Source organism: Poecilia formosa, unplaced genomic scaffold, assembly GCF_000485575.1.
Source record: "Poecilia formosa unplaced genomic scaffold, Poecilia_formosa-5.1.2 Scaffold8, whole genome shotgun sequence".
NCBI classification, from domain to species: Eukaryota; Metazoa; Chordata; class Actinopteri; order Cyprinodontiformes; family Poeciliidae; genus Poecilia; species Poecilia formosa.
In genome coordinates, this window is record NW_006799947.1 from 3,176,425 (window position 1) to 3,191,565 (window position 15,141).

General features: G+C 40.3%; 1 protein-coding gene across 2 annotated transcripts in view; it reads left to right on the forward strand.

Moving 5' to 3' along the window:
* The window catches only part of alk (ALK receptor tyrosine kinase), a 399,799-nt gene that overhangs the window by 369,793 nt on the left and 14,865 nt on the right, over positions 1-15,141 (forward strand). For both annotated transcript variants that reach the window (XM_016662468.1, XM_007575639.2), the window contains exons 14-20: positions 91-201; positions 1,796-1,937; positions 3,815-3,982; positions 4,848-4,946; positions 10,955-11,110; positions 12,026-12,139; positions 14,334-14,520. In XM_016662468.1, the coding sequence (XP_016517954.1) occupies positions 91-201; positions 1,796-1,937; positions 3,815-3,982; positions 4,848-4,946; positions 10,955-11,110; positions 12,026-12,139; positions 14,334-14,520 (977 nt within the window). The remainder of the gene's footprint in view (positions 1-90; positions 202-1,795; positions 1,938-3,814; positions 3,983-4,847; positions 4,947-10,954; positions 11,111-12,025; positions 12,140-14,333; positions 14,521-15,141) is intronic.

Sequence of the window (15,141 nt, forward strand, 5' to 3'; positions counted from 1 at the left end):
GGGGTTTAGCTGCCGCTCCGTCTTCGCATATCTGACATTCATGACGTCAAACTCTTCAGCGAACTGACATCTTTTTTCCCCCCGCTGCAGTCCAACGGCGCACTGAATAAGATCTGCCTGGAGCACAGCAGCCCCATGGTGGACGGAACTCAAGTGAAAGGAGGCGGAGGAGGCGGCGGCGGGGCGACGTACGTGTTCAAGGTAAGAACAGATCAAGGTTTGGAAAGGATGGAGGGCGGGTTAAAAATTTACCAACAGCTCTTGAATTATGTGAAAAGGTTGGTGGTCATGGTCAAATAGGCAAAAATCAGCAGTGAAGCGTTACTTTTCCTGGTAAAACGCAAGCTGTTGTAGTCAAAAGGAGTTTTATAAGTTCTATTCACTAGAGGATAGGACATAAAACTGTTATGACTTTATGAAAAACAAAATTATTCAGTCTTTGTGTTTGACACAAACTCAAATGTGTTTGATTGACTGGAGCCAATTGCAAATCCTCCCCTGATGCCCAAACCTTAATTTTATTTAAATTTAATGGGATAAATGAACACAAACCAGCTCATAATTGCAAAGTTATATTTAGTATCACTCTGAAACTCGATTCATGCATTTGCTTTCCTGACTCTTCATCAAATCAAATCCAGCGGTGCGACCCTCTGCCGTCAGCAGTCGCCTAATCAGCTAATAAAGTCCAGCTGTGTTTAATTCAAGCTCAGAATAAATCCTGCTGTTCTGTGACGGCCTCAGATATTTGATAGGGAACATTAGTGAACAAACAGCATCAGTTCATTGTTGAGAAATGGAAAAATGATGGCACAAATACGAACCTATTGAGACATGGGTGTGTGTGTGTGTGTGTGTGTGTGTGTGTAAAGAAATACATTAATCAGAGAAGTATGGTATGAAGAAAAGCTTGCTGGATTATTGCTGATTAGAAACTGTAACAGATCCTGTTTGTAGTTTGTCTCAAGTCAGTTCAGAGGAGGTCAAAACTTTTTGAAAACTGCCTGGAGAAAAGACTTTCACTGCAGCATCCACGGTGGTGGCACAGTCATGCTGTGTGGATGCTTTGGGAAAATGTATGGAGCTAAACGCAGGAAAATCTGAAGGAATAATTTAGATTCAATGCGGAAGGAGTCGCATTTAGCATATGGATCTGTATAACGTGTAGTATTGTTCAAGTATTTCTCACATGAATAATAATTTGTGAAATGTCGGATAATTCTGTTCATTACTTTAAATATTTTCTGTCTAATACAGTAGGTAAAAGTTCACAGGTAATGGATTTTTTTCCGTGGATGTACAGAAAACATGGATTCACGTTTACAATCAATACACACCTTTAGTTTGTGCTTATTCTGAAATTACAGTAAGTGTAATAACAGTGATTATGAACCTATGTTAAAATGTATTAAAGCCCATTATGAACCGGGGATCCACTCTCACATATAGTGCGGATCATTTAACGAAGAAATTGATTCTCTCTTTTCTAATCAGAAGTATTGGGTTGATGTAATGGATCAAAAAAATCTAAATTAAAAATGATACCAATGCAACTGCACTTTTTCAATTCTTTGTTTTATTCAATAAATTAGTTGTTCATTGGACCTCATGTTAAATTTGTATAATTGAGGATGAGCGAAAGAAAAATATACATTTAGATTCTTTCAAGTTTACAGATTCATCTTAACTTCAAAAGCTAAAATGAAGTGGTGATGCATATCAACCTGGGAAATGATCCTGAGATCCTAATTTACTGAAACACTGTAAAAAAAAATAAAAAAAAATGCTGATACAGGTGGACAGAGGAGTGTACATCCCTCTCATCATCGCTGCTGGCGGAGGCGGGCGAGGCTACAGCAGCCTATCAGAAACCCAGCTGGAGCAGATGGACTATGACCCCAGCCAACCAGGACGCAATGGGAAGTCTCACTCCTCAGGTACGCTGCATAAGCACAGCACACTGGTGTGCATCAGTGCTGTTGGTTTGTGTGTGAGTGAATGCTGCTGAAAGAACAGTTGTGCATGCATGCCATCATCTGTGTCAGTGAAATAAGTCATTTCAGGGGAAACGCGCTGACGGGGTTTATACAAGTAATTACTGTTTCATAAATATTCCCCCTCTGTGCGTCAGAGTCTGTGCTCAAACACAAAACAGTGTGATAATTGAGTTCTGTTTCGGAAGACATTTGGGACAATGAGAGACTTGGGTTGGCAACTACTTTGCTTTAATTCACTTTAAATTCAAGTTAAATCCCTTTTTACTGTTTCTTCGATATTCCCAGTCCTAACAACTTGTCCCAAATGTGTAATAATTATCGGATTTGTGCAAACGTTTTAGAGTCTGTCCAAAATACAATCAGTAGTTTGAAAAATCCCATTATGTGCAATGTTTTGACCCCTTCTCTATGCTGCTAAATTAATTCAGAAGCACAACATGATGCGGATCCTGCCCGTACAGTTTGCGCTTGTTGGTGTGCAGTCGTCCCACCTGTCTACTTACAGCCAATCAACAGACGGTTCAACACCTGGTGATGCATAACAAGCCATTTCTGTTGCTGTTACAGCATGCAGATGGTGGCAGAGATCACTGAACTGAAAAATCAAGCCATGTCTAAAAAACACCAGAAAAAGAAAGCATTGTCTGTTTCCAGATCAGAAGTCAACAACACCGCCTCTTCAGAAAAAAGGAACATTATGTCATGATGAAATTCCTTTCGAAGTTGCTGCTTTTGGTGTTTGCGTTTTCCAATGTCTCTGTGAAAATGCCGCTGCATTGTGATAACCAATAAAATCGGTTTCTATGGCACGTTTTTTAATTGGGGAAAAAACATTCCTGTTGCACTTTCAGAGGACTGACAGTGTAAGATATTTGAGGTAGGATCCTGATGCATAATGATTCAGCAGAAGCCACATGATGATTAAATATGAATCGCATTCTGGTTGCTTGAGGGACTCATCCTGCGCTCCACAGAAGTAGAAACTTTGTTCTGGTCAGAAGTATTTTTGCTGTGTTGTTGAAACAAACTACAATCATTTTTAGCAGCTGACAATACTTTAACATTTGATATATGCTAACTGTGGGTAAACCCTCTAGTGATTAGAACATGCCATCTTTTTTGGTATAGCGTAGCCAAAAGGCCGATATTCTCTAATGCTGCCATGTTAACAATAACTCAGCTTAAAGTCTTAACTGCAGCTGATGTCCCATCTTTGCTTAACATGCCAGCATTAGCACATTAGCTAACGGAAGCTAACAACTCTGTAAGCTTTAACGCTGCTTTTAGCTGAGAATGGTAGATGTGCTAAAGAAAGCCGTGTTTTCAGCAATAAGACAGGTGATTCTGCCACAAAGACCAGGCTTTGCAGCTTTTATGGAGGCACATTAAAGTCCACAAAAAAGTTGCAAATGTAGGAAACATTAAAATAATTTTTGCAAGCATTTTAATTCTTGCTTCTGGCAGTGTTTCTCAGTTTCAGCAAGTAAACCTTGGTTGTAACTGTACATCTTTCAGGTCTGAGCTGTGGCTCTGTAGTTTCTCCAAGTTTCTCATTTGGTCATATTCTGACAGGTTAACTTGCTTTCGACCCACAGGGCGTACCGTTTGACAGACGGTAAACACAACCTTCTTTTGTGTCCGCTCGTCCTGCCTACTCCCCAACCAAAAGCAGCTGAAAAGAACTAAACAAAAACAGCTAAGTCAGTGGTCACCTATCGCGGTTTATGTGTTCGGTGCCCTCATGGAGGACTGTGTGTGCGATATTTTCAACTTCCAAAGCACTTTGATATTAAATATACGGGTTTGTTTGGTGACAGGTGGAGGCGGTGGTTGGAATGACAGCTCTCCTGTCAGCCAGGGTGGCCGGCCGTTGGTGCTGGGAGGCCAGGGGGGGCAGGCCTGTCAAAGGTTCTGGCAGACCCGTGGTGGCTTTGGAGGCGGCGGGGGTGGATGTACGTCAGGGGGCGGCGGCGGAGGCTACAGAGGTGAGTTCATGAGGAGCTGCCAGTTTCTCCAGCCTTCATAAGCTGCCTCACGTTGTTTGCCAGTGTGTTGTTTTTATTATTGTTAAAGTAACTACCTTTCAACCTTTACTGTTAACTTTTTTTTTTTTAACGCCGTAATGTAGATGTTAACCTAGAATATATATTTTTGTTTGTTTGTTTATTTTCCTAACTGTTGAGCTCTGCTCTTTAAAGCACTCTGGCATACACTGAGCATAAAACCTGCCCTTTAAATCGAGTGGCGTTTCTGGGAGTGTGACACCTGCTGTCACTGGTCTCCTCTTTGGCTGTGTTCAGACAGCATCCAGTTTTATTTCCCCAAATGCGAGTCATACCTATTTGACTTTTTCATGGTTGTTTGAGCAGCACAATTTTGAAATATTCACCTTCCAAAAACAATCTGAAATTTTCCCACTTCCATATGTAGTGGTAAATCTGATGTGTATCTGATTGTTTTCAAAGTGTTTGCGACCTCAACGGTCGTGTCCCATTTTATCTGACTTTTACGTCGTCGATGTGAAGGGTGCATCATAATTCTGCAGAGCAAACCAGGTGCGGTAAAGTTGGATGTGAATAATGGCTGAAAATTATAATTATGAAAATATGAAAAAAGTTTTCATATTTCATATGCTGCACTGGCAGCATTTAGAAGACCATTAGCATTTTGGCTCATTTTATCTTATACACTAATTTTCACCTGCTTGTGACTCTCCACATGCCATTGAGTACATTGCAGCTAATTTTTAGCATCTGAACGCTGGGTTCCTACCAATGGGTACACTTTGGCAGGCCCCGCTTAAATTTCTTCAGAAATTTTCTAGTTCATTCTTAATCTATTCGTGTCCAGGAGGAAACACCTCGCTAGAGAACAACCCCGCAGCCGACGGGGATGATGGTACGTCGTTCCTGGGTCCAGATGGAGAGCTGTTCCTTCATCCTCTGAAAGGTAACATCGGGAAAAACACAAAAAAGAGAAAATATTGACTACATTAAAAACTCTGTTGGACGATCTCCCAACCGTTTCACTTACTAGCTCAACATTCTTACTTTGGTAAACCTAACTGTAAAAAAAAAAAAATAATAATAATAATAATAATTGAATTGCCAACATATACCTGCACAGTTCTACTTCAGTGAGTCTGCATTTAAAATTCAGAGCGAGTAGTTGCAGAAGGTTTACCGAAAGGAAATATGACGTCAGTGAGAGAGCTCTCTGCTGACACAGTGGAAACACGAGGTTGTAAAAATCCTTCCAGAACCAGGTTGGTTGGTTCCAGTCCACTGGTTACTTTAGACCAGGGTTAAACAAAGCAAAATCAAAGCAATGTTTCTGAAAATAGGAAGTGCACAAGAAAACATACGACAGAAAAAATGGGCATTGACAATGAGTCAGAGTTTGAGAGCAAAGTTTAATCAGTAAGCTAAAGGAAAAGAAGCCAAAATACAACCTTCATTAATGTCTAACCTGAAGGACTCAGCGGGTTTCCTAGAAGGACCGACTGGATGAACCCTGAGCTGCACTGATCAAGGAAATGACTAACATTTGTTTGGATCCTATGAAACATCTAAATATGAGTGACTTAAGAAAACAAGCACATTTCACAGAAATCAGTGCTCACACTCCTGAACTGACCTACAGGAGTGCGTTTTTTTATTTTTTAAACAAATGTGGATGTTTTCTTCTTCGATCAGCACAAAGTGGGTTTGTTGATGACGAATTTGAGTTTTTATGGTTGTAAACCTTTTCCTGTTTCTCCAAGTTCAAAAACTGTGGCATATAATGATCATTGGTACCTGGTATACATTTATGGATTCTCAGAAAAAAAGATCTTAGTATCACCACTTAACAAGCCTGACACAAAGCTAATCAAAAGCCCAAAAAATGCTTTTTCAAACGTATTGATCTTTGCTGCAATTCTCTTTTCAGCCTGTTTAAAGAGATTATTTGAAAAACTCTGTGTAAACTCAGTTGGACAGAACTGAACAAAGCTCTTTTTTTGACCACTGAATGTGGAGCCGCGAATCATTTTACATAATCAAACACTACGAAAACATATTCACTGACAGAGGTCGCTCAGTGCTGTTGTAAAAATATGTTGTTCTATAATTAAAGTGTGAATGAATTTGCATTAAATGAAGCTTTCAAAGCCCCCAGAGGTCAGCTCAGGGGTGTGAGAACATTTCGGCTATGATGTCAGAGGAGCGGGCTGCTGGCATTTCAAGTAACGACTCCAGAACAATCCTTGTTTTATTGATCAGCAGCTGTTCAGGTAGAAAAGATGAATTCATCAGCACTCTTTCCGTCTACAACCTGTGGTCCTTCTCCTGCTCCGTTCTGCTCATGCATTTGAACCCGACAGGCTTTTAAAGACGCAGACGTTGAAAACCTCACCGCTGGCTAAAAGCTTGTTGACCATTTACACATCAGCACTCAGCTCCGTGAACAAAAAGACACAGAAAAATAGACAACACGGCAAAGTGGTTTTTCAAATCGCCTCCATATATCTGAGCTTCAGCACAAGCAAAGCAGCTTTAGTCAACAGCTCCACAACATTTTGTGCAGCAATAGAAAATATTTCATGCTGTTTTATTTTAAAATCTACATGTTTATCCCTAATTCTCTGGAGCTGGTGTGACTATAATGAAAGCGTTAAAGGTGGCGACGCAGAGCTGACTTTAAATATGTTTTTGCGTGTGAAATATTTTAGTGATTGCGTTTGAAACCCGAAAGCTTCGCAGGATTTAGTGGGCTGGAACATGTGGGACATGTCTCCATTAGGCTGTCAGCAACGACAACTTGGTGGCAGCTGTGCGGGGCTTGAAAGGACCAGAAATTAACTTTAATTCAAAGAAAAAAAAAACACCATGAAGTGATGCAAATAAATGTGACCTGAAAAGACGGAGCATTAATAGCTGAAGAAAAATAGAGCGGGGCTGAATAATAAAGAGATTTAATTAATTTGATGCCGATTTGATTAAAACAGTAGTGATTTCATGGAAACAGAGTCATGTTTCATCACAGCCTAACATTCACAGTAAGTCATTTACACAGAAAATTGCCATTTATCAATTTTAAGGAAGCAGGATGTGGGTGGGAATGACGAAAATGGAAGAGATGAAATTGTTCTCGGATTCATGGAAAAGATGAGAAGTGTGTCACGTGAAGAACAGACTGATAAATAATTATCTGGCTTCGTAAGCGGGGCTGCAATCCACCATTCATCATCTGTTGACCTGAGCTCTTGTTTGTCATTTAAACAGGCTGTTGTTACGTTAATTGATTACTTATTTCTGTCATTTTCCCAGTGAGATCCAGAGAAAGCTACAGAGTCGCACAGTTATATAGGTGCTTTAGCTGATCAAGGAAAAGATGAGGACTTTTCCTTGATTTAATTAATAGTGCTTAAACTTTATTTGATAATATTTGAGTGAACTTTTGATCAACGAGCTTTCAGATCGACTTTAACGTGGGGGAAGTTGCTTTTAGCAAGATTAGAAGGACAGTATTAGATATTTTGCAGGCACATAGAGGTATTTTATAGCACAATCAAGTAACTATGTTAAGTTCAGTTGTTATGAAAATGCTGCATATATACAAAATATCACATAAAAGGAATTTGACTTTGTAATTTAATGTCTTGAAATTGGGCCTCTGTCTCTTTAAAAACTCCTGCTCTGTTTAAAACTCTGCCTTCAAGAAGCCATCACACCATTGCTCCTCTGTTAAGCCTTTAACAATGTTTCTTTTCTTTTTTTTTTACCTGTTTTACACTGAGAAGTAGTTCATATTATGAACTCAGTAGATTCCCAGTTCCACTAGGAGTTTGCTGATTGCAGCTGGCTAGTCTGAAGGATACAGGATGCTGCAGCTCTGATCAGGGGCTGCGTCTTGAAGGCAGCTCTTGGTTCACTCAGGTGTTTTGCACAACTGAATGGTTGCCAGGGGAAATTAAAATATTTCTAAACATGCATGAAAAAAATCAAGGCAACACGTGTGTTTTTGATGAGTGAATGACATCATAATATGATGTAAAGATTATATATATATATATATATATATATATATATATATATATAAAGATATATTATATATTTTTACATAATACTGCCCCTTCAAAAAACAGCTAATGATCAACATTAGTCTGCACACCATATCTGAATGCTTTTAGTTTGGGATGTGGTGGTCCAGGGTTAAATTCTTCATCTTTGGACCTTTGTTTTATGTGTACAAGAAGGAACAGAGCAGATTCTTGTTCCTGAGGAAGCTTAAGCCTTTCAGTGTTTACAGCAAAAAGCTGAATCTCTTGTGGAGATATGTGTCATCTCATCTGCCATCATCTGTTGGGGCAGCAGCGTCAGGTCCAGGGACTTAAAAGGCTCAGGGCCCGGATAAAGAAGGCAGGTTCTGATGGGGCCGATATGGAACCACTGGAGATAATGGTGCAAAGAGGGTCTCTATAGGAAGTAAACAACAGTACAACCCTGAGCATCCTCTTCATCAGACTGCTTTACAACCGAGTGTCTTCAGTCAGAGGCTTCTTCAGATACCGTAGTAACATAGGTGACTACAGGAGTTATTTTCTGCCCACAGTCGTTGGCATCTGCATTTAAAGATGCTTAGATAATTTGAGTAACGACATCATTTAATTTCTCTTCAAGACAAGTAACATATTTTTGAATAGCACCGAACTTGAATCTGCAAATATTTTCAGAAAAACCTTCATCCTCTTCACTCAACATGGAGGAGCTGACTGTGTCTAAAGATGCACAGCACACAGGAGCACATATACTCATTAGTATGCAGTGAGCAGCTCCATTCAGGACATTTGTATTCTTCCTTGGAAACCTCCCCAGTGTTTCTGGGTTAGATTTATGTATTTGTACTTTCAGTAGATAAGAGAATCATGGGAGAAAATAGATTCTGCAGATGACTGCATCGCCTTTGCTTACTAAATAGCACATGCTTTCACTGACAATCCATAGCCAATTCATGTGAGACTGCTTTGTCCCTGCTGCATGTTGTTTACAATCAAGACGCCGGAAGTCCTCGTGTCAAGAACAAGAAAATGTTATGAAATCAGTTTGAGACTCTTTGTGGCAGGAAGCTGTAATCCCAGAGAGGGAATGAATTGTCGCAGATAACCATCAGAGCAGATTGTGTTTCTGATTCAAACATAAGGGTCGGTGCAGGCCACTGAGATAAATACTATACACACCCTGAGCAGGAAATGATATTATTAATTAACTCTATTTACAGTGATTAATGGATGGATGAACCATTTTCAACAAATGTTTGCTATTAGCTCCTCAGGTGTTTTTATAACTGGGCGCTATGAAATAAAAAAAAAACAATTCGCCTCATTGTCCACCCTGCATATCACATCATATGAAGTAGTTTCAGTATGTTCTTGGTTGTGTAGGAACTGCTTAAAGAAAGACGATCTCTCAAAAGAACCTCCAATTTCAAAAGGATTATAAAAAAACAGATTAAATTTTAAAACCGTGCAATGAAAATCTGGGGCATTTTTTTCCACACAATATCAACACTGGAAAACTTAAATATTTGTAAACTGACTAAAAGTCTCGTCTTGTCATCTGTGAACAGAATCGGTTTTTGAGTTGCTTAGATTGATGTTACTTTTATTTTTTGTCTTTTTCACAAATGTGATGCTGCACCATTTGAATAATGGATTATTTCTTGACTGCAACTTCTCCCGGGTCATCCAGAATTTCACAACATCCTATTCAAGACACATGCTTGTCTGAGCTGTTGTGTTTTTGACTGAAAAGTGGGACTCCAGAGCTGCTGCTATTTGCTTGTACATTAAACTTTAATCTGTGTTACATAACAGTCTGTAAGCAGGCTGACGGAGAGGAACGTTTAACCATCCAGGGCAGCTTGTGGATCATTTCCAGGAAATTACATCAGGGTTTTAACTATTGTTTATTTTACTGACCCAGATTCTTTATTTTTTAATTATAAAATGCCAAATTGATATTAATTGGCCTGGAAAGAAATCAAGTCTAAGCTGAACTAGGTGTCAAAATGGGAAAATATAGTCAAAAATATCTGTAGTTTGGATTCAAAGAGGTTTTTCAATTGGATTTCTTTAAATGAAACAAAACTACATATGATTTAAAGCGTTTTCCATTCTTTGTATTCACTTTAAATGCTTAGTGTGCTTACAGTGGTGGGAATCATGAGAAGTGTGAGGTCTTTGCTGGTTTAAATGGAAAGTTACAGCGGCTCTTTGTGCACTATTGCTGCTCTTGTTAAATGTATAAATAAAAGTAGAATCAAGGGGCTTTGATCAGATACACTTGGTTAACTAATCATCAATCTAAGGGTCTCTACATGTTGTCCTCTTGTAAGAGATTTGCTGAACCTCCCAGGAGAGGAAGCCCCAGTAAACTCACCCCGAGTCAGACCAGGCAATATTCAGGGACCAGCACAATAAAAAAACAAGAGCTTCTTCTTAAAAGGTACAAGGCATCAAATGAAATGGAAAACATGAAAACAGCATAGCACGAGGCCAAGAGGGTTGGCTCAGGTAAATGGATATAAATATTAAAAAGCTGGGTTGCATGTACAGTAAAGTGAAGCATCAATAATTTAGAAATGAGTATTATTTTGGATAGAGACCAAAGTAAAAATGCTAAGCCAGAATGCAACAAAGAAAACCAGCACAAAAGCCACCTATGACCTTGCAGTCACAGAGTCAACAATGTCTTCCAGTGTGGACGAAAACATACGAGGACATAGTTGACTCTAATATGTCCTCAAATATCATATTTGAGACCCAAACGGCTTGCCGAAGTGACTACGAATGGCGATTGCAGGTAAACCAGAGTGTGCTTAACATTCTCTACACGTGGGTTATGAGCTGGTGTTTCAGTCTAGACATCTAGAGACACGTCTGATCTGCTGTTCCTTCTGCGTTTTCTCACAAACAGCAATGGACAGAGACGGAGAGGTGATCATCAGCCCCGTGCAGAACTGCAGCCACTGTGAAAGCAGCGAATGCCACGAGAGCCAAGACGGCATCATCTGTTACTGCGACGAAGACCTGGTGCTGGCCGCAGACGGCGTGTCCTGTATCAACGCCTCGGGTCAGACCCTTAATCTACCGCACAATTGCTCCTGATCTCTCATCCTTTCGCCTAAATAAATGTAGAAATGAGTTTAGCGGGATTGTGCCTCTAACAGAGTGTGACTCAGAGAACAGATAATGAATTTATCTCCGAATGTAATGAAGCCTGGGGGGGGGGCGGACACTGAGATTTATTATTTCTTTGTCTTGGGATTTTTTATTTAATAGACCTTTAATCATTTATGATAATAAGCAGTGTAAGCTAACTGTAGAAGTGTTAGTCAGGTTGTGTTGTCACAGAAAAGCCATCTATCTTGATGTGGATTAAGAAAACTCGAGGTTTCACCCTCGTTCTCTGACTTCGTGCCGAGACCTTTAGCCAGTCCTCATCAGCAGAAGCTAAGTATCACTTTTGACTCTTCTTCTTGGGTTAAACTAGGAACGACAGACGTAGACAAACTCCTGTGAAGATGGAATTGCCTCTTCAAATATAATTTGTAATCTCGGTAAATAATACATTAATGGATGTCATTCGGAAAATAATTAGCATGGCTGAGTGTCACTCGATAATTTAAAACACAATGCCAGGCATATTACCATCACAATAATAGGCCTAAGCGTGGCCTGATCTGCAGATCTGTTTGCATTAATGATGTAAGGTCGTCAAAGGGCACGCTCTCAGTATGGTCTGTTTCGCTTTTGCAGATTTGTTCTTCTGCTCAGACAAGATAAATTAGACCACCTCCCCCCATCTTCCCCCTCCTCCCCGACTCACAATTTTTACATGCACCAGCCGTCGCTGCTCCTCGGCTCTGTTGTGTCATCGCTTTCACATCATTAATTAAGCCGGAGATGTGTGTAGCTCGCTGAATGTTAATGCTCCTCCGGGGAAGATTACCAGTGTGTGATGCTGCTGTTTCCTGTCGTTTCTCAGAGGCGACCCGGCTGCCTCCACAGCCGTCTCTCTCCCACCTGGCTCTGGGTCTGTCGGTGGGCACGTCGGCGCTCATCGCCGCCCTGCTGCTGGCGGTGTCTGGTGTCATGATAAGTACGTACAAAACGCCCTCATGTTCCACGGTTGCGGTGTCTCTGTTTGCCTAATCGTAAGGTCAGGCTGGACTTCAGTTGCCGGTCAAGGAAGCAAAATGTTTTTTGTGTATTCACTGCATGAAAAGCTGTGTTACAACATTTTCACAGACTCCTATTGTAAAATCCTATAATCTTGCGACTCTCACAAATGCCCTCCAAAGAATTTGATAACTGAATTTTTTATGTAGACGGCAGCCATGTTTGATTTTGATGTTGGCTTTTGAGAAAACGCAGTTGTAATTACAACTTCTGCCTCAATACACAACTATAAATACTATACATTTAGTTTTGCTTAGGTTATTGTAAGCACAGAACTATTGAACCGTATCATTCTTCTTTCCTTCTCTTCCAATTAATCATTTAAAGAGATCTCCAGACTTCCTCAAAGTGGATCAGATTTTTTTATTTGTATTCTGGACACCATTTCCCTCATTATCATAGGACCATACCATCATGCAATGTACTCAACACTGACCTATGAATTATTGAGACATAAAAAGCTCCTAAACTCCAACCACCGCAACGTTGGTTCATAAATTATATGCACTTTCATTAAAACAGTTCCAGTGCTTGATTTCAATGAGTTTTTCATTAAAAACATGTCCTCAAGTAAATGCTTGATCATCCCTTGTTTAGAGAAACAATATATATATTCCTCTTTAAGAATCGAAGAATCTTCTTGCCGAATTTTCTTTTAAAACAAGTAGTTCTTTAAATGTATTTTATATATACAAAAAATAAACCCAATCAAAAACAGCAATTTTGTGCCTTTAACCAATCTGACAACATAGCATCCTGGAGTTACATAAAATCCTTTCCAGTGTGTCATAAATCTCTTGCCCTGCGTGTGTTAGAAAGTGATGCTGCACACAAATGAACTGTGACCTTCGCCGGTTTCTCCCTGTGAAGTTTTTGGTTAATGACGGAGTTTCCCGCAGGAGGCTTACTGCCGACCAGGAGCCGATTGATGCCCACCATGGTGAAGACGCCATTTTTTTTTTTTTTTTTTTTTTTGTTTGTTTGAGTTTGCTCCAAATGTTTGATTTTAATATCAGACAAAATTAATCTGAGGAGGCATTTTTTTTTTTTTTTTTTGCCTGAGCTGGCTTCTTAAAACACATCAAACATGTTGATTCGGCCTCTGAAACTGCACGAATTGGTTGGCCTTACAAAATAAGCGCATGTTTTTACAGTCGAAATTGCCCACAAAATAATAAAAAAAATGTGTTGATAATGTGTTGATGATTCCCTTTTCTGATCATTTTGGGTCAAAAATGCAGATCCCTGCTTCTGCACTAGCAGAAACAGAGCCAGAGCTGGACCAAGTTCAGCCGCTGAACTGGTTCCTCTTCTCTTCCAGATACCACCGTTGAAAATTACACAGATTTAATTCAGTTTTGTTCTGGTTGCATAAAAGTCACTGTCGGTGCCTCCTCCCTTTCAGCCTTTAGCAAGTTTCTGTCAAAGCAAAAGCTGATCCCTGCGTCCAGGACGGACTAACGGCCATCTGACTGGCTGCTTTCAGGCAACGACGGTCAGACATATGCAGACATGGCGTCATCCAGGCCCACTCCCGCTCACACTCAGACCACCACTTCCACACGCCGAGAATCTAGATTTAAACAAGGACAGTGCAGAAAGACGAGTTCTCGTGATGGATAGCTGCTTAGTCATCAGCTGACGGTGCTTGTAGATTAGACATTACTTTGTAAATAAATATTTATTTGCACTTAAAGCTCTGCAGACGAATATGTTTGCAGGGTGGAGGCTTGTTGCTTTGGTGTGTGAGAGGTCCAGATCCCTGACGTTTGTGTTATTTTGAGGCGGATGATGGAAATAGCAGTTTGTTTAAGATGACGTGAATATTTTAAAAACGGATGTAAATGTTGGGTTTAACGTTGAGACTGTTTCCATCGTCTTGACATGGAGGGTTCAATAACTCAGAAACAGAAATAATCCAGTGTCACAGTCCTCGTTCTTCAAACATCGGCCTTTAGGGAAATAACCTCTTTAAAAGCATTCCAGCCTGTCTAGTGTAGCCGCGAGCAATAATTTCCTCCAAGAAGATCGGTTTCAGGGCTTTGTTTGTTTTCTAAATTGCGGACGCCTCGACGGGGGAATCAAACTCTTTCGCTTTGTTTTTCTATCACCAGTGTACAGGCGCAAACACACGGAGCTGCAGTCCATTCAGCTGGAGCTGCAGAGTCCGGACTGCAAGCTCAGCAAGCTGCGAGCCTCCACCATCATGACCGACTACAACCCCAACTACTGCTTCGGCGGTAAGACGGCGACAGTCAGCGACCTGAAGGAGGTGCCACGGCGCAACATTTCCCTCACCAGGTGGGAAAATCACTGCAAACTACAACTGCTGGACTAAAGAGAAGAGTCTGAGCAATGTTGGCCCTAATTTCCCAACATATTCGTGTTTTATCTCATGTAGAAAGGGCTCCTAATTATCTAATATAATTTAAATTAACCGAGGAATAGATGGTCATCTTTGATTGGTCCAATTTAACGAGTCATATGATGGACGATCATCCTGGATTGAGGTTACTGTTGCATGATTGCTGCACACTTCTTCACATTATGGCCACATGAGAAAAGTCTTCCTAAAAAGTCCCTCCAGAGTCACTTTTGTTTCATTTCTCCATGATCATTTGCTAAAATATCGCCACACGTTCAGCGTGGATGCTTTAACGTGTGGTTGTCATCCTGACTGTTCCTGTCTGTGAACATTTCACCAGCATGTTTTACATTTTTACTGGGCTGTCTGGTGGTAATGCTGTCTAATAATGTGCCTCTATTATATGGCAGTGTCTCTCAGTATGACATTGTCTGCATGGTTATGAAAAGGACAAATTTGCACATGCAAAATGGCCAGAAATCACTGAAGTTTGAAATCTTTCTTTGGGAAAATGTACCTACAGTCATCCTGTAAACTTTCCCTGTTTAAAATTGTCT